Consider the following 17957-nt stretch of genomic DNA (forward strand, 5'->3'; position numbering starts at 1 on the left):
GGATTCAGAATACACACAATGAAGTTATATAAAGACTGAAAGCAGTCAGAATAAATCATTCATTCAGGTTCAAAGTCTGCTGCCCCTCCCCTTTAAAAACATTTGAAGGGAGGTTAACCCTTTCCTTGCACTGACGATTCTAAGCAAAAGAAAGCGCCACTGTAAATCGGCCAGAAAATGGCCCTATCTCAACATTTGAACTATCATAGGAATTCTAATTGTCACCTTCTCTGCATAAAGATAACATGCAAATAAGGAAGAACAACTGCCAATTTAAGTCTGAAAGATTGATTAGAGTTTATCATTTCTTTCTTTTTTTGTTGAGACAGGGACTGCCTGTGGTACAAGCTGTGCAACCACAGCTCACGGCGTCCGCCAGCTCCTGGGCTCAAGCGATCCTCCTGCCTCAGCCTGAGTAGCTGCGACTTCAGGGACCGCCACCATGTCCTGCTATTATCATTTCTTTGGAAATCCAACATTTAAGGTCGTATATCTTCCTGGGAAATGTCTAAAGTTTGGAAAGCATTAAAACAATCAGCAGCTTTAGAATGACTGTCATGTTATTCGTACATTTCTGTCTTTACTGTCTAATGTGTATTTCAGAAACTCGTCACCCAGGAACAGGCCTCAGTCGGAGTCCCTGACTGCCTATCTTTGGTGTGACCGTTAGGCACAAGCAATCTCTTCAGCCTCGGTTTTTTGGTAGGATGGGGTAACAGCTGGCAGAGGTATTACGGAAGGAGTAAGGGAGGAAATAAATCTCTTGGGGCCGAAGTGCTCAAAAATGTCACTGAAGACGACCTAGGAGTCTTCCCAAAACGCACTCCTTGGTGGCACAGTAATTGATCGTAGGCTCCCTTATGAATTGCAGTTGTGAAACACAACCGCAGCCTCAATCATGAATTACAATCACGAAACACAAGCAACAATTACGAAACAGAAGTTACAAGCACAGATTGGGGCGGCAGCTCCGCCAAGTACGCAAGCTGCAAGTATGACCCCGAGCAAGTTACTTAATTTCGCGTAAGGAGCAACGCGTGGCCGCTCCTAAGCCACTGCCACTAGGATACCGACCTGGGCAGCCCCCGGCGACCCCCGTCCGGTTCTCCCCAGCCCGACCCGCTCCGCCCGTCCCACAAGTAGCAAAACAGAGCTGCCCCCGCCTAAGGCGCCAAAGCAAAGCTTCTTGCTCTTGCTCTCTGCGGCTCCGCGCGCCGGAGGCCCGGCCTCAGCTCGGGTAGCGGATCCCGTGCTGGGCGGAGTCCCGCGCGGCCCGGAGGCCACCCGCCCGGCTCCTGCCGGCGCTCTCCCTCCCTCGGCCTCAGGGCCCACGCGCGGGCCGCGCTACCTGGCTCGCCATGTCCGCGGGTTCGAGTCGGCGCAGAGTACAGCGATCGCCGGGGCGGGTCGCGCTGGGACACGGCGTGCTCGGGGCGTGTGGGCGGGGCGTGCGTCCGTCGTCAGCGTCAGGGCGCGGGGCGTGGGGGCGTGGCTAGCGGGCTGCAACCGGAAGAGCGGGCCCTCAGGTGCGGCTTTTGAGGATGCCCGGGTGGACTTGCTGGCGAGGCTGGAGGGGTCCGGGTTTGGTGCTAATCCGACAGACTGGCTGGGAAATTCACTTTTTGTGCAGAAACCGTTTCCCCGTGTAATTGTAGATGTGGAAGTTGAGGAAACGGGAGTTTGGCTGGAAGCGTGTGAGAAGCAATTAGAGGCCTGCCTGCATCAGCTTCGTGCTCCTCGGGCAAATGCTTCCTTCCTTTCTCCAAGCTGTGTGCCCGTGGGGGACGCAGCGATGAATGAGACACAGCCCCTCAAGGGACTCACCGTCGAGAGCGGAAGCTGACCTGTGAAAACAATGATAAAGGGGGCACAAAGGAGGCGGCTGCTTGTTGGGAACTTCCCAAGATTCCCTCCCAGCAGTTCTGAAGTGCGTGTAGGATTTAGGGTGACGGTAGGATACGGGGAGAGAACTTTGCAGGGATGGGATGAGGGAGGTGAAAAGTCTCCTGAACCTAGACGTGTTAGGTGTGTTTTAAGAGTGGGCCAGAGTGTAGAGAGAGGGAGGCTGGAGCTTTGCTAGTTTACTCTTAAACTCTTGTTATAGACGCTGAATTTTGTTAAAATACCTCTACCAGACACAACACTCTTCTCTGCTTTTCAATCTTTTTCATGCTTCCCTCTTTTCGAGGTTACACACTTTTAAGATTCTGTCCAAAGTTCTTCCTTCCCTTCCTTCCCCCTCATCCACACTATGGCTTTTAACTTATTTATGGAAGGACGACTAGTAAATTATTCTCTCCAGTCAGGATGGCTCCCTTAAACCCCAGGCTTGGACAGACAACTGCTACTAGGTGTCTGCTTCCATTAGAATATCTCACAGTCGTCGCAAACTCAACTTGTCTAAAACTGGTCTTGTTGGATTTTCTCCTTAAGGGGACTCTTCCTTCTGTGTGTTGTGACACTACCCACCTACTCGCCCCAGCCAGAAACGGAGTCACAAGTCCTCCCTCTCCCCCAGTCCCTGCATTCAGTTTGTCACCAAGCCCTAAATAGTTCTCGCATCTCGTGCCCCTCTCTCTCCTCACTGCCGCTGCCTTAGTTCAGGCTCTCATTGTTTCTTACAGGATTGCTGAAAGCCTCCCAAGGTATGGAGAAATACATTGTTGAGGGGGAATGCTGTGGTTCATTTTCCCAGGATGTTGATGGAGAATGATATAGTTGATACGGGCTTCCTGATTTCAACCAGGATACCAGATACCGGGGTGGTAGAGACCGAGTAGTGAGGCAGAAGAGGCAAGGTAGGCGTGATCACTCTGCTAGGCAGCAGAATCAGTTTGGTAAATAGCGTTGTCTGACCCACCGGGATTTTTGGAGGTGGCAATGAAGGTACCATATACGTATCCCTCTTTTATTTTTATCAAGAGGGAAATTGCCCGTTAAAGTCCTCCAGCAGGCTTCCTCGTATGTCTCATTCACCAAAATCGAGTTACATGTCCACCCAAATCAGTCACTAGCAAAGGGGAATGGGATTAGACCAATCATGGATCATCTCCTGGGGCAGAGGGAGAGTCTGGCATTCCCTGAGCTCATTATTATCTGCTTCTTGAACAGAATTGGGGTTCTGTTTCTAAGGGAGAAGTGAGGAATGGCTGATGACTAGGCAACCAGTGTAGACAGCAGCATCTTTGGGAAGCTCTCACCTATTTCTACTGACTTAAAAAGACTGCCAGCCGTGAGTAGAGCTTAGAGCAGAAGAAGTCTCCAGCTGGCCTAGACTTCCATGAGAACAGCTCTGACAGCTTCCTCTCCTGGATTGAATGGTTGTTACGTGTCAGTGGCAGGATGTTGAATGGAGCCTGTGGCAAGCTCTACTAGTAGAATGATGGTGGAGAACCTAGAGTTTTAGAGCAAAGTCATGCACTTTTCAGTGCTGGTTATAATTAAATGCCTGCCCATGAGCAACACTAGGTGATTGTGTTATCTGAGTTTCTCGCCATGAACTGGATATTATCTGATGCACAGGATTATACGGCTGGACATGCTCCGGAGGCTAGTATTATCAAGAGGAAGTGATATATGTAGGACTGGACCCAAGCGGACCCTGAGGGCACAGTAAGCTGCCTGTGCAATGAACTCACGCTCCTATTTCACTTCACCCCTTGGGGAGATTCTCTTTCTGCTCTACGACCAGTTCATAGAGCAGAAAGATAATTTCAGCTTGGTTTACAAATACTTTGCACAATATTCTGGCTGTTGGTATTGGTAGACTTGGGAAGTCTTGCCAGGGAATAGCACCTCAAGCATTATGTTTCTGTGAGTCCCCTTTGACAGGAATGAAATAGCCTGAGGTAAGGATCTGCGTTGATTTATGAGTAGTAATTAATGATTTGGTCGGACGACCAGGGACTTTGAAGGAACGAGACTATGAGATTGGTAATAAGGAAGTCTGGAGAAGAGATACGTGGTGGACCTTTCATACTGGTCACTGGGTGTGAGGAAATTTATGTTCCACGTGAGTCTCACCAAAAGGTCTGATTTGGGGTGACATTGTCAATAAGACAAGATGACCCATGCTGGGGACGTTGTTCAGCAGCCCATGCAAATGATTTTTCAGTGGGCCACTAAATGTAGTGGCCACGGAGATGAGCATGGGCCCAGCCGCAGAGGCATTCCCTTACGTACGCTGCGTCAGCTATGCCACTGCTGGACTGCCAGATCGATAAGCACTGCCACCAACCCTAGGTCCTCAATGTGGTAGAATACCTCAGGGGGACTAGACAGCTGCTCTGTGACAGGTTAGTTACATTGGATCCCTTTCATCATGGAGGAGGCAGAAATGTGTTCTCACTGGGATCGGCACTTAAAGAATGGTTGTCCCGCTCTGTCATGCATCTGCTTGTACCATCATCCATGGATTTATTAATATAAATGACATATAGACTCAGACTCTCTGATTAAAAAAATAAATATAGCAAAGGCATAAGCTTTTAATTATTCCATCATGCATGCAGGAGAAAAGGAAAGTCCTAATGATTTACTCTAAATGTGGCAGGAAAATTAAAATACTGCCTAGAAATACGGAGATGTCTATTATAATATTCTTACCAGGTCAAAACCTTATCAGTAAAACAATCAGAATTACTGATTCCTTTTGGAGGTTATTTTCACAGGACAAGGCAACACTTTCTAAAGCTCTTGGAGTCAGACAAGAACTTTTGGTTCAAATAACACTTATATTAACAGAGAATGAATTTCTTTTTAATAAAGAACAGAAGATGTTCCAGTAACAGTTATGAATATTCACACATCTCCATATGCTAAGGAGAACAACTTGATATTATTGGAATGTTTATAATTTAATAGCTTATCAAATCAGGTTTTCTGAAGTGGTTGATGATGTGGAATTGTATTTCTTTATAGCTGCAAGGATAAGGGACATTTCTTTCATAGCTTTCTTAGACTCCTTTGGTTAATTGTAAAGATTTTCATTTTTAAGGCCAGGTTCTGAAATTTTATTAGCTACATTTAAGCGGGCCTATAGAACAGAATTCTATTGGCAGGAATGGAGAAAGGGATAAAAAATTATTTAATAACAATAAAATAAGGAGGATGTTGTTTTTCTTCTGTATTATTAAATGCCATATTTACTTATAATTTCCTTCCCAAAAGACCTGGAAACTTCAGAGAAGACAAACTGTCTATCCTTGCTATCCTTCGGTTTAAAGTTATATAGAGTTAGAGTGATCTGGTTTAACAGCATTTCAGACAGGAAATATTTAGGGATTTTATAAAGATCTATATTTGTCAACAATAGGAGATGTCTTGCCAAAGAATATATGAATACAAACTTTACTGGTATATCTTTCCAAATAATATATTATTCAGACTGCATATGGAATATTGAGTTTAAGATATACTCAGAGATATTTAATTAGGAATAAAGAGGACCTTGTTTTGGGGGGGAAGAAGCATGCCAGCTGTCTCAACTGTCAGAGGGATAGAGCTTACTCTGTGTCGCTCCGGAGAGCAGAACTAGGAAGGCAGATCTGAGCTTTAGCCATAAGGAAGAAGTTGGCCTGTGAAGGTGTTTAACCCAAAGTTGGCTGACCACCTGTCAGGAATATTATAAAAAGTGATTTCTTTATTGAATTTGAAGTTGGAAAGCATCCATCTTTCTTTACCCAACTTTTATTTTAAAAAGTTTCAAGATTTCAAAATTTGCAAAACAGGACAACAAACACCTCTGTGTCTTTCACCTAGATGTACCAATTAATATTTTTGCCATGTTTACTTTCTTTCTCTCACACACCTTTTTTTTTTTTTTTTTTGAGACAGGGTCTCACTCTGTCTCTTCAGGCTGGAGTGCAGTGGCACGATCACAGCTCACTGCAACCTCAAACTCCTGGGCTCAAGTGATCCTTCCACCCCAGTCTCCTGAGAAGCTGGAACTACAGGCACAGCCAACACGCCCAGCTATTTTTTATTTTATTTTATTTTTTTGTAGAGGTGGAGGTCTCGCTATGTTGCCCAGGCTGGTCTCAAACTTACGGTCTCAGGCGATCTTCCCGGCCTTGGCCTTCCAAAGTGCTGGGATTACAGGCGTGAGCCACAGTGCCCCGAATTTGATGAACCGTTTGACAGGAAGTTGCCAACCTCATGAAATCTACCTCTAACTTTTTTAGCAAGTATGTCCTAAGAACAAGGACATTCTCCTACCTGTTCCCATCCATCCCTAAGATAACGTTCAGCTTGCAGGTGAGAATCATCGTTCTCATAAACCACTCAGAAAACATGTCTGTTTTCCCTGCATTACAGGATTCATTTAATGAAGTTAATAAATTCTGCCTTGCCTACTTCAAATGGTGCGTTGCAGGAGGCCTGCCGTCTGTAAGGCTGTCAAAAGATAGGAAAGTGCCCTCCAGAAGCTGATGGTCCTGTGGGAAACGGGGAGTCAGATGAAATAATACATGTGAAAATATTCTTTAAAATGTCAACTGTAATATAAATGAAAGTTGCTCTTATTTTCTCTTTCTGACTTCTTTTCAAGAAAACAGGATCTAGGAGATGGAAAAACATTAAAAAAGCAACACCAGAGGGCGCTGTAGTAGTATTTTGAAACAATGACAGCCTAAGATGTTTGAAGACTTACTGAACATCTCTTACAACTGCATTTTTCCCCCATATCAGAGGACTACGGTATGATCGTATTGCCTTACAAATTCAAGTATTGTGCACCCTATTAATTAGCATTCTTAAATATTTGTAATCATTTCAGACCAAAAAAATCAGTTTGGTTTTTTTCTTTTCCACAGACCCACGTATCTTATATTGGAGAATACAATTTTTTTCCTGAAAATTTAATAATCTTTAATACCCAGAAGGTCTGTGGCTTATGTGCCTTGAACAGATTTTCATTCAGTGTTTGAACTAGAGCACCGTGGGAGAAGGAGAGGTCATTCCGAAGAAATTCTTTAGAACAAGAGAAAGTAGATTGTCCATCAAACCTTTAAAATAACGTTTTTTCCTTTGAAGGGGTCAAGTTCCGTTCTAGATTTGTTTCCGTGGCTTGACTCCCTTGAGATAGTGCAACTTGTGTTGCCCCTTGTCTTTGAAAAAGCAATATTCTTTAAGTGAAGAATGAATGTGAGAACAGTCAGCAAAAGTAGACAGCTGTCAGTAGTTTGCAGACTTTTTAAAAATATCTTTGAATTGTAGGCCTTAAGTGGAAGTCTTCTACATAATGCCAATGGCATCATTGGTATATAGTTTCTGTTGTCTCTGGAGTACCCTATAAAGATTCAGCATTCATTCCTCATTTTGAAAGAGAGATATTTGGGTAACTTAGGCATTTGGTATACATTTTGAATAATTATACTATAATTATATTTAGTAGGAGTTGCAACTAGGTGCGTGGTGAGAACAGAAACCTCTGCTGCTGGAAAAAATGATCAAGGATAAGCCATAACTCCATACCTCTCACTCTGGGCTTTCATTGATTTTATAAATAATCCGAACAACTTCGTTCAGAACAATCAGAAGTGTTGTGTGTGTGTATGTGTGGTTTTTTTGGTTTGTTTTTTTTTCAAATCACAGTACCAGCCATGGAAATTAGAAGGACAGAGGCAGGGACACTCACTACAGGAGTAATTGCTGAGAGAAGGAGAGAAAGAGAAACTGAGACTACTGGATCACAATCAGCATAAACATGAATGATCATAGAGTTATTAAGATTAGATTTGGGATTCTCGATTTAGGAAAATATAGGAAATATTTTGGAAACATTCCATTCAAAAGGGTGAATAGAAACTATTTGGACACTTGTTAGGATAAACTTTTATTTTCAAGCAACATATATTTATTTATTGAGTATCTGTGATAGACAGAGGCATGGATGCAGAGATTGTTCTGCCTGCAAGGAGTTTACAAACATGTCCTTGAAAAACTAACAACTAACAGAAGCAGCATGTCTTGAGATTTCCATGGGGACACAAAGCACCAAAGGAGATCAGGGAATAAAAATAGCTTTGTGGCTGCAAAGATCTGAAAGGGAGATGGGTCTCAAAGGAAACCTGGGGAGGATTCAAGGAAGCAAGAGAGAGGAGGGACGGGATGTGGAGAGAGAAGAGAAGGGAATAGCATAAGGATGGCCAACAACCTGTGGGGCCATCTTAGTCCCCACAGTGCTAACGAAGGTTCACTGGCTTCCATTGCTAATGAAAGGGAATGTTAAATCAGCAGGAATATAATTTTCTACTTTGAGATATTACTATCGTCCTTAGCCAGAGCTTCAGAGATGTTTATCTCCTCTCACAGTTCAGTGCATGGTAAACAATATTTAGAGAAAACTGGTACGTTTCAGAAGTTACTCCAAGGTAAGAGCTAGCCTTTGTTACTCCGATCTAAATTATTATCCATCTTATCCTTTAAAACTGTCCATTGTAACATGTATTACAGTTTGAAAACTTCCATTTTGCTACTTTAAATATAAATCTGATCTGTTAAATCTTGTAACTGTAAATATTTTTCCTTGCTGTGTTACTTTATTATAAGCACATTGATTTTTGTCACTTTTGACTATAGAAAACAGCATTATAGTGTCTAATGATTACAGATCATTAAACAGTAAAACACTAAGCATTGTATGTTGTAATAATTATCCAAGATGAAAGGGCAGTTTATAGAGCTAGAGATTTGAGAGTATAGATGTTTTTTCTTTTTAAAACCTTCATTTACATAAATTCTGTTAATAATGATAATGAGGCTAAGAGAAAAGAAATTAACAAATGTTCAAAGGAGATTGTTTAGCAGCTTATTAAAAAAGAGTAGCTTGTTGCTTATTGGAACACAGAAATTATATAATAGCATTTTTACATATAGATATATAAAATATATGTAGTCTTTCTTCCAGTTAAAATCTTTTTATTGTGGAAAATTTTCAGCATAGGACAATGAAACTCCATATATTCATCAACCAACCTAAAAATTATTAACAAGTGACAATCTAGTTGTATTTATGATCTCTCATTCCCCACTTTTACCTTCCCAGAACTAGTTTTAAACAATTTCTAAACATCATATTCTATTCATAAACACTTCAATTATCATAGTTATTTAACACAGGAAATAATATATTTTATGGGTACAAATTTTGTAATATTTAATGCTATTTTATGTTGCAATACTAACTATAAGTATTTGTTTAAATCCATAGTTTTCCATCATATCAAGTAATAACCGGGTTCAGATTCAGTCAGACAGTATTCCAAATCGCTCCTGGCATCTTCATAAGATCAAGACTGTTCGGATGCTGTTAATAGTAAAAAACGTTAACAAATATAACTTTCATGATAAATTTAACTAAAGCCCATGAATAATTTTTATTTTTTCGTTTAAGGATCTGGTCTTCCTTTATAGACACCACTTGGTTAAGCCTAATTTCTTTTATCTTGTCATCTTCTTCCACTCATGGCATTAATAATATTTTATACATAGTGCTAGTAAACTGGGGGGAAATTAGGACCCCTCACTCAACCCCGAGCAAGTCCTTGCTCAGCGGTGCTGTCAAGGAGAGCAGAGCACACCCAGTGAGGAGTGAGGTTTTAGTCTTGGAGTAGTCACCGCTCGTGGTTCTCCTATAGCCAAGGGCAAAGCTGGGCATTAAAGGAGAGGGGGATTGTTGTGTCGGGATGCTACTTTCTGAGAACCCAAATGTTCTTACTCCTGGATAACTCCAACACGTAGAAGCAAAGGGTAGTTAAGCCTCAAGGACAGGGAATGTCTTATCTCAGACATTACTCCTGGAGCTGGGAAATCCCTGGCATCCGCAGGGCGCCATGCATAAATGTTTTCTTCACCGAGGAACTGGAAGCTCCACCTACCTGTGGAAGGAGAACCTTTGTGTCCTTTCCTCATCATGGGGCAGGGTCACTGTGTCCCATCCCCTTCCCCCCACTCCCTTGCTTCTATGCAGTTGGCATGGCAGGAGGGCCTGCCCTCTCTTGGCTTCCTATATTCATACAGTGAGTACATCTGGGAAGGCCCATACTCTGCCTTCCCTGTTGCCACCTTCCCATCTGTGTGGGCAGTCAGGTGGTTTCTTCAGTGGACCAGAGGAGTAGGAGGCCCCACTCAGGTGTCTACCCTGAGTAGGCTGATGACCAGGGAAGCCTGCTTGGAGAATATCAGAGACTCGTCCACCTACTGCTAATACTAATGCAACGTGTTCTATTTGGCTGCCACTTAGCATTCCTCGTGGGTGTATTTCATGACTGAGAACTCTAAGGGAAAGGGGTCATGGTAGAGGATATGAGTACAATGGTCTAAGGCCCCAAATTCCAGTACAACTTCTAACTTCTTACGGGGATGTTGAGGTTGTACAAAATATTGCAGGCCTCGTACATTACATTTACATAGCGTAGCTTACAAAATAATGCTGATTTTTTTCTTTTCCTTTTATTGAACTTCTTTTTGATATGTGGCAAGCTAATATGTTTGCAAATCGAGGAGTTCATGTCAGTGGGAAGATTTTCTCAGGTTTCTTTCTTATAAATTAGCCTGGGTCCTCACACCAGGATCCTATTTTCTTCTGCAACATTTATTCTCTGCTTTAAACTCCTGTCGTTTTCATTTTACTTTAGGTCCCCCCTCCCTTTTGTTATGTCTTCTCTTTTCATTTCTTCTTTGTCCTGTATTTCTTCTCTGTAACATTGTTCCTGGTGTTTTTGGCCTTTGCCTCTATTGATCCAGGCTGTGCTTAGGCATTTTCCCTAACATCATTGCTCTTAGTGTTACCAATTCCCCAACCCCTAGGGATCCCCCAGGTGGGGCATTTCTATAAATTAGTTCCCAGGATCCATGGAAAGGGACTATAATATAGCTAAAATAGTGGGTCACATATCTATAGTTTTCACCCATCTCTTTTCTCGACGGGGCTGGAGTGGGCTGTTTGTTCTGCAGTGTCACTCTATGTCAAACTGCAGAACATGATGACTCCAGACCCAGGAGCACATTGTACCAGAAGGATCTAAAATCATGCTATATAGAAACCTCTCTTTCTAGGGAGCAGCCCTACCTAAGTTGTTTGTGAAAGGGAGAATGTGTGTCAATTTATACCACTGCTTTATATTACAACAGTGTACAGCAGTGCACGTTCTTGAAATGGAAGCTTTTCTTTTTTCCAAATGGCGACTATTTAATCTTTTAAGCATATCTGGTATCTCTGATGTGGAAAGTGTCAGAAAAAACAAGCTGGTTAGTTCTTAAACATCAAATAAAAATAGAATCATAAAGGGTTTCTAACCTGTTCCATTATCTATTTGCTAATTTACCTTTTTCCTTGGTTCATTAGGTCGTATGCCTCATTGATTCTGTCTAAAGGCAGGGTATGGGTCACCAATGCATCCAGATCAAATTTCTTATTCTTGTAGTCAGTGGCCAGCTTTGGAATAGAATCTACACTTTTCCAACCTGTAATTTGGCCGAAATGCCAAATAAAAAAAGATAGTGGTTGACATGAAGAAGTACTTTAGTCGATGTTTGTTGAAGGAATGAAATTGTTAGGTCAAATTTGGCTTCCTCCAAATAGGTTGAACTCCCTCCATCTTTAATTTTCTGTACTTATATTTATTTTAAAAAATATTCTTTATAAGACAAATTCAAGATTATTTTCCCTTCTAGATAAGGAATTATCTCAATTAGGTCAAAGTTTACTTTTGGTTCCTCTGTGTTGGTTTATTTAGACGCAAATCGAATTATAATTTGCAAATCGCAGTATCTTTCTATATAAACTCCATTTACTTTCAAATAATAGAATACTTTTTGTGTAGTCTTTATGTTCTAGGCAGTCAAAATTTAAACAAATTATTTTACTTCCTGTTCAATAATCTTCACTCTAAGAATTTCAGTACTACTATAGAGAAAATTATAAACCATGAAGAAAAAAAAAAAGCTGACCGCCAAAGAATGTTGAATTTATTGTACGGCCCAGTATGAGTTCCGCTGGAGAAATAGTCAAGTCATTGTCATCAGCAGCTACTCCAAGGAGAGTGCATGTTCCCCAGCCTATCGTTGTGCAGTCCAAGGCTGCTCTCTGGAAGACCAAACACGAAAGACTATCTGAGTAAGCAGAAAAGTAGAGTATGAACTCCAGTGTGGGTAAGTACAATGGTTTCGGAAACATTTATCCAACTTGCATATAAGATAATGGGATTCAAGCTAATGACATCATAGTTACCATTGTAGACTGAGCCTTGAGGCTCCAGGGTTCCATCATAGACAGAACGTTCAATACGATTTTGAGCTCCATTAAAAAAGATGTTGAAAAGAAACAGAACATATTATTTTACCCTATATAATACCATAGTTAGGTTGAATTTAGAATGTATCTTATTGTATATCATGAGAAACACATACATGGAGTTAGGAAAGATCTATAAAAGATACTATAAACTTTAATTGGCAAGTTTTTGATGACCTACCATGGACATATACTAAAATATTTGTAATTCTAGGAGCCCGGGCTGCAGGTACCAAAGGCAATTGAAAAAGCAGGGCCTGAAGATTTGAACACAGGGAGCAGTGCGGGATAGGAAGCCCTGAGTGCGTGCATTTTCAGTAATAGCTAATGCTTATTGTGTATTACCTGCCAGAGACTGTTTGAAACAGTTTGCATGTGTTACAATGAAACTGTTCTGAGAACAATGAGGAACAGCATCCTGTGTCTCCATTCTGGTCCGGGGACACCCCAGTAAGGTAAGAGCCAAGGGGAAGAACCAGCACTAAGCCTACTTCTGGGAGCTTGAAGTACAGAATTTCACTCTTTGTACCTTCCCTCGAGTAGGATTTAGGAGCCGGGCTGAGTGAAGGTGTAAATAAAAAGGAATAACATCACAATGACTTCATAGCTCTCACTGATGAAATAAGAAGAACCCACAGGCGGATAATTCAGTTGATGAATTCTTTGGTCATTTCATTAAAAATAAAAATAAAACAAAAACACCCCCCCCCCAAAAGAAACTCTCCTTCCTTTCTTTGAGCAAATATACATGAGATGATTATTTACTGATTCTCTGGAGAATAAGGCCGGGCACTCTAGCAAGATACATTTTCCATGCATTGCCTATAAGTTGCGGTTGGCTCTGTACCCCACTTTTGGAGTAGAAGAGACAGGGCTGGTGTCGTGGGCATTCAACCAGTGCAGTGACGCAGGCCTCCAGCTCAGGGGGCCCCGCCAATATGGAGCCTGTCCTGAGTCGAGAAGAAATGTGAATGATACAAAATTGTACTGTTCGGGAAAAAACTCTTTAATTTTGTGGTGTGTGTTTTTTTTTTTTTAAATATAGCAAATTTCAAGTATATAATTTGGACCTAATTTTACAGCCTGTTCATTGAGATCTGATGGACAGAACTGGATTGTCTGTGGGTCACTAACCTCTCCCTGCTCTACTTTAAGATGCGAGTGAATGCCTTGCAGGTAGGAAACACCAGTCACCCTGTTTTATTCCCTCCTCTAAATCTGCCTTTTCTGGGTTTTTTTGGGGGAGGGGCTCACCTCTCTTAAGGCATAGTTCTTTTAAAATGTTCATTTCTAAATTTTCTCTTAATTTTTGGCTGAGTTTTATGTAGAAGATATTAATAACAAAATATGAATAACACACATTAATATTAGGTATGAATTAGAATTCTTTATTAATACAGTAATATCACTTGTAATAGATTATTATATATGTATATATCTAATATATGCTATTAATAAATATCATATAAATATTAATTTATATGCTTCTATAAACAAATTGCTATTAAATATAAAAATAAATAAATCAATGTATGTATACATTGATGTTTATTAATTTTAATATATTAATACATTAATATCACTTGTAATAGATTATTATATATGTATATATCTAATATGTGCTATTAAATATTTATCATATAAACATTAATTTATATGCTTCTATAAACAAATTGCTATTAAATATAAAAATAAATAAATCAATGTGTGTATACATTGATGTTTATTAATTTTAATATATTAATACATTAATATCACTTGTAATAGATTATTATATATGTATATATCTAATATATGCTATTAATAAATATTTATCATATAAACATTAATTTATGTGCTTCTATAGACAAATTGCTATTAAATATAAAAATAAATCAATGTACATATACATTGATGTTTATTAATTTTAATAAATATTTATGATATACCATTATATAAAATATATACTCTCTCTGTATATTTTGAGACAGGGTCTCACTTGGTCATCCTGGGTAGAGTGCAGTGGTGTCATCATAGCTCACTGCGACCTCAAACTCCCAGGCTCAAGCGATCCTCTTGCCTCAGCCTCCTGAATAGCTGGGACTACAAGCACACGCCACCATACCTGGCTAAATTTTCTATTTTTAGTAGAGGCAGGGTCTCACTCTTGCTCAGGCTATATATACTACATTATTAATGGATATTAAATATGAATAACACAATAACAAATGCATATAATGTATAAAATGGTTAAGCAGAACAGGTGTTTATTCCTACTTATTTATGTATTGCAATTAGTTAATTAATTCCTTTATGTCTTTTGCTAAAGAGTGCTGCAGCTCAGTTAATGCACCTGCCATTTGATTTGATTAATAGTCAAAAGGAACATTTCTTCAGCTAATTAAAAATGAAGAAACCCCCAAAATAGTCTTTTAGAAGTAAGGAATTGAAATTATCCTGGAAAATAAGCTGAGAAAATATTATCTCCAGTCTAATAATATGAGCTTTTTAAAGGGATCTTAAATGAAAAATGAACGTTTGCAAATACTCTTCAAATGATGCTGGTATGGCTGCTTATCTTATCAGAAGAGAAGAGTGAACTCGCAAAGATGCTCCTGGCACGGGGAGGGCCCAGTCAGTGGGCACGGAAGGAAATGAAGTATAGCCGAGGGAGTGGGAAGTGATTTGTAGCTGACAGTTCTGCTTCCTTGTTACTACTTTTGAGAATATGAAGAAGGATTGATTACAGCTACCGTAAACAACATAACCTACCCTCCCCTGGTATTTAATGGCCAAAGAATACATTGAAAAGAAGATCCAAGGAAAAAATATACATACCATGACTTCAGATCCACCTACACAAGCAAGGGAAAAGTCCACACCTCCTCTGGTCAATTCAACGATGACCTTCTGGATGGGTTTATTTTGGTCTCTAGGATTGAGGCAGTCAGTGGCTCCGAGGGCTTTGGCCTTCGCAAACTTCCCACTGTTGATGTCAATAGCTATGATTCTGGAAGCTCCTGCTATTTTACAACCCATTATGGCAGAAAGACCCACGCTTCCTAGGCCAAAGACAGCACAGGTAGATCCAGGGGTGACCTGCAGGCAGAAAAATGATGAAGTAACTTCTAAAGCAGCCTGTCCCACTCTTTTTTCTTTTAAGGGGGAGGGTGAGGTGAGGGATTGAATGTAGGAACACAAGACTGCCTGTTCCACGGCTCTATGATGTAGTCACTGGAGAAAATCAGCCGGTGTGAAAATGGATTTGTTACCATCTAGATTTGGAGAATCATTTAAGGCCCATTAAGATTATCAGCTCATAAGGAATAAATTCAAGTGAAAATAATTCTCTTCTTTTATTTTTCCCTTCAGCGTTACTGGAACAAAATTTGAAAACCCACTCATTCTAAAGGGTTTATTGTTTTCCTTTTTAAATTGGATGACAAGTTATTTGACATTTATATTTCTGATAGACCTTATTTGGTTGTATTAATGTTAAAGCGACTCACTTGATCATTCTAGATCATCAAATCGTTGAAATGGAATCGAGTCCAAATTTCTTTGCATATCACTAAAGGATTTTTATCGTCTGACCTTTGTTTACTTTCGAACTTCATCTCCATGATGTCCCCAGCGTAACAGCGACAGCAAATTGTTGCACTTTTCTCTCCTCATGGCTTAGCTCATGCTTTTCCCTTAGCCTGAGGATTTCACCTTATTTTCTTTAATTAAAATGTAGACCTATACTCCTAGGCCTGACTTCAAGGACATTCTATGAAACTTTTCGTGATTATTCAGTTAGAAATCAAGGTCTCTCCTTTTGCTTTTCCTGTCTCATATAATTTATAATCTGCCTTGATGGCTTATGTGTGTCTCTTTAAAAGACTGTAAGTTTTGTGAAGGCAGAAGAGACTCTTTGTCTCCCACATTGTTACCAAGGAGCTTTCTCTATGTTGAGTCTATAAGAAATATTTGTGACATTGAATTAAATAGAAACGATATACAAGATGGTAAGAAAAGATGCTCTAACTGGAATATGTTATTCTAGAGAGTAGTATACTGGTAGAAAAATACTACACAGAGAGATACTTAATATTTTCTAATGAGGATGAGAAACTATTAGGATTAAAGCATAAACAAAAGGGAAAGAGAAAATCTGCCCAAGAGAAGCGTTACCACATTCTAAATTGGAAACAAAATTATTAAAGAACAGAGAGGATGCTCATCTTTTACTTTAATTTATGCATAACATTAGTCATGCATACCCTGGCTTTTGCTACTCAGGGGAAATAAAATATATATTGCAAATATTAAGAATATTGTTCCTATTATGGCCAATTGACTATCATATTGTGGCACATGTTTACTCTGTTTTCTGATACATCTCTCCAGAGTCTGGGTTAAAAAGAGCCTGTGCATCTCTTTGGAATTAGAAATATATTTTTCCCATTGCAGCAACATTGTAACTAGTAGCTAGATTCTCAGGCCCAACTGGGCAGAGACGGAGTATTTTGCACTGCTTGTTATACAACAGGACTCCTGTGTGTGGAGTGCCTGCTTGCAGCAATTAGAGGGAGGGTCATGTAAACTGCCCCCACAATTTGCAAAGAGAGCTACGCACAGTGGACGATTATCTATCTAACATCCCTGTAGCGGACATTCTCACACTTCCATAGATCTCTGTGAAATGTGGATTAATTGGCAGCAAAGGATACAAGGAAATTAGAAAGAAATAGGAGTTTTGGTGTTACAAGGATGTTCCCAATAATTATACAGAGTTGCTGCTTCACTTTTCTTCCCAGAAGCAAATGAAACTCTATTAAGCCTCTTGCCTTTTGGGCAGAATTACTGGTGTTGCATTTTCCTTAATTTCTTCCTATCACATTAATTTCTCTGAGCATCTTATGGGGTAGTTTGGCACAGCGGTCCCCAAACTTTTTGGCATGAGGGACTGGTTTCATGGAAGACACGTTTTCTGTGGACAGTGGCGGGGGGCGGGCAGCTGGAGCTCAGGCGGAGATGCGGGTGATGGGGAGCGGCTGTAAATACAGACGAAGCTTCGCTCGCTCACCCACTGCTCACCTCCTGCTGTCCAGCCTGGTTCCCAACAGGCCAGTGGCGAGCACTGGTCTGCACCCTGGGAGTCGGGGACCGCAGGTTTAGCAGGTGGGATCTCTTCCTCAACAGTGGGAAGAATAGGTCCTGGCAATTTAAGTTGACTTTGACTAGATTTAAAAGCAAGCTGTACAGTTCCAATTCTGGGTATATGTCCCAAAGAAATGAGATCTGCACATCCATGTTGATTGCAGCATTAGTCACAGTGACCCAGACATGGAATCAACCTCAGTGTCCATGAACAGGCAAGTGGATAAAAAATGTGGTATATATACACAATGGAATACTATTCAGCCTTAACAAATAAGGAAATCCTGGCATCTGTCACATGTTTCAACCTAGAGAACATTACGGCAAAGGAAATAGACCAGGCACAGAAGGACAGATACTGCATGATCTCACTCACATATGGAATCTAAAAAAGTCAAACTCACAGCAGCAGAGCACAGAATGGTGATTACCAGAGGCTGGAGGTGAGGGGTAGGAGGAGGGCTGGAAAATTGGAAGATGTTGGTCAAAGGATACAAAGTTTCAGTTAGACAGGAGGACTGATTTCTGGAAATCTATC

General features: G+C 40.5%; 2 protein-coding genes across 2 annotated transcripts in view; both read right to left on the reverse strand.

The window, feature by feature from the left end:
- Positions 1-1419, reverse strand: part of LOC105807641 (alcohol dehydrogenase class-3-like) — a 19939-nt gene extending 18520 nt beyond the window's left edge. The window contains exon 1 of the mRNA XM_012641069.1: positions 1349-1419. Coding sequence (XP_012496523.1) covers positions 1349-1360 — 12 coding nt within the window. The 5' untranslated portion in view covers positions 1361-1419. The remainder of the gene's footprint in view (positions 1-1348) is intronic.
- Positions 1420-8908: 7489 nt separating this feature from the next.
- ADH4 (alcohol dehydrogenase 4 (class II), pi polypeptide) overlaps positions 8909-17957 on the reverse strand; it is a 24356-nt gene continuing 15307 nt past the window's right edge. The window contains exons 5-8 of the mRNA XM_012641070.1: positions 15113-15373; positions 11953-12088; positions 11328-11466; positions 8909-9307 (exon numbers count right to left, since the gene is read on the reverse strand). Of these exons, the coding sequence (XP_012496524.1) occupies positions 9283-9307; positions 11328-11466; positions 11953-12088; positions 15113-15373 (561 nt within the window). The 3' untranslated portion in view covers positions 8909-9282. The remainder of the gene's footprint in view (positions 9308-11327; positions 11467-11952; positions 12089-15112; positions 15374-17957) is intronic.

The sequence above is a fragment of the Propithecus coquereli genome, unplaced genomic scaffold, assembly GCF_000956105.1.
Source record: "Propithecus coquereli isolate 6110/MARCELLA unplaced genomic scaffold, Pcoq_1.0 Scaffold161, whole genome shotgun sequence".
In the NCBI taxonomy this organism is placed as follows: Eukaryota; Metazoa; Chordata; class Mammalia; order Primates; family Indriidae; genus Propithecus; species Propithecus coquereli.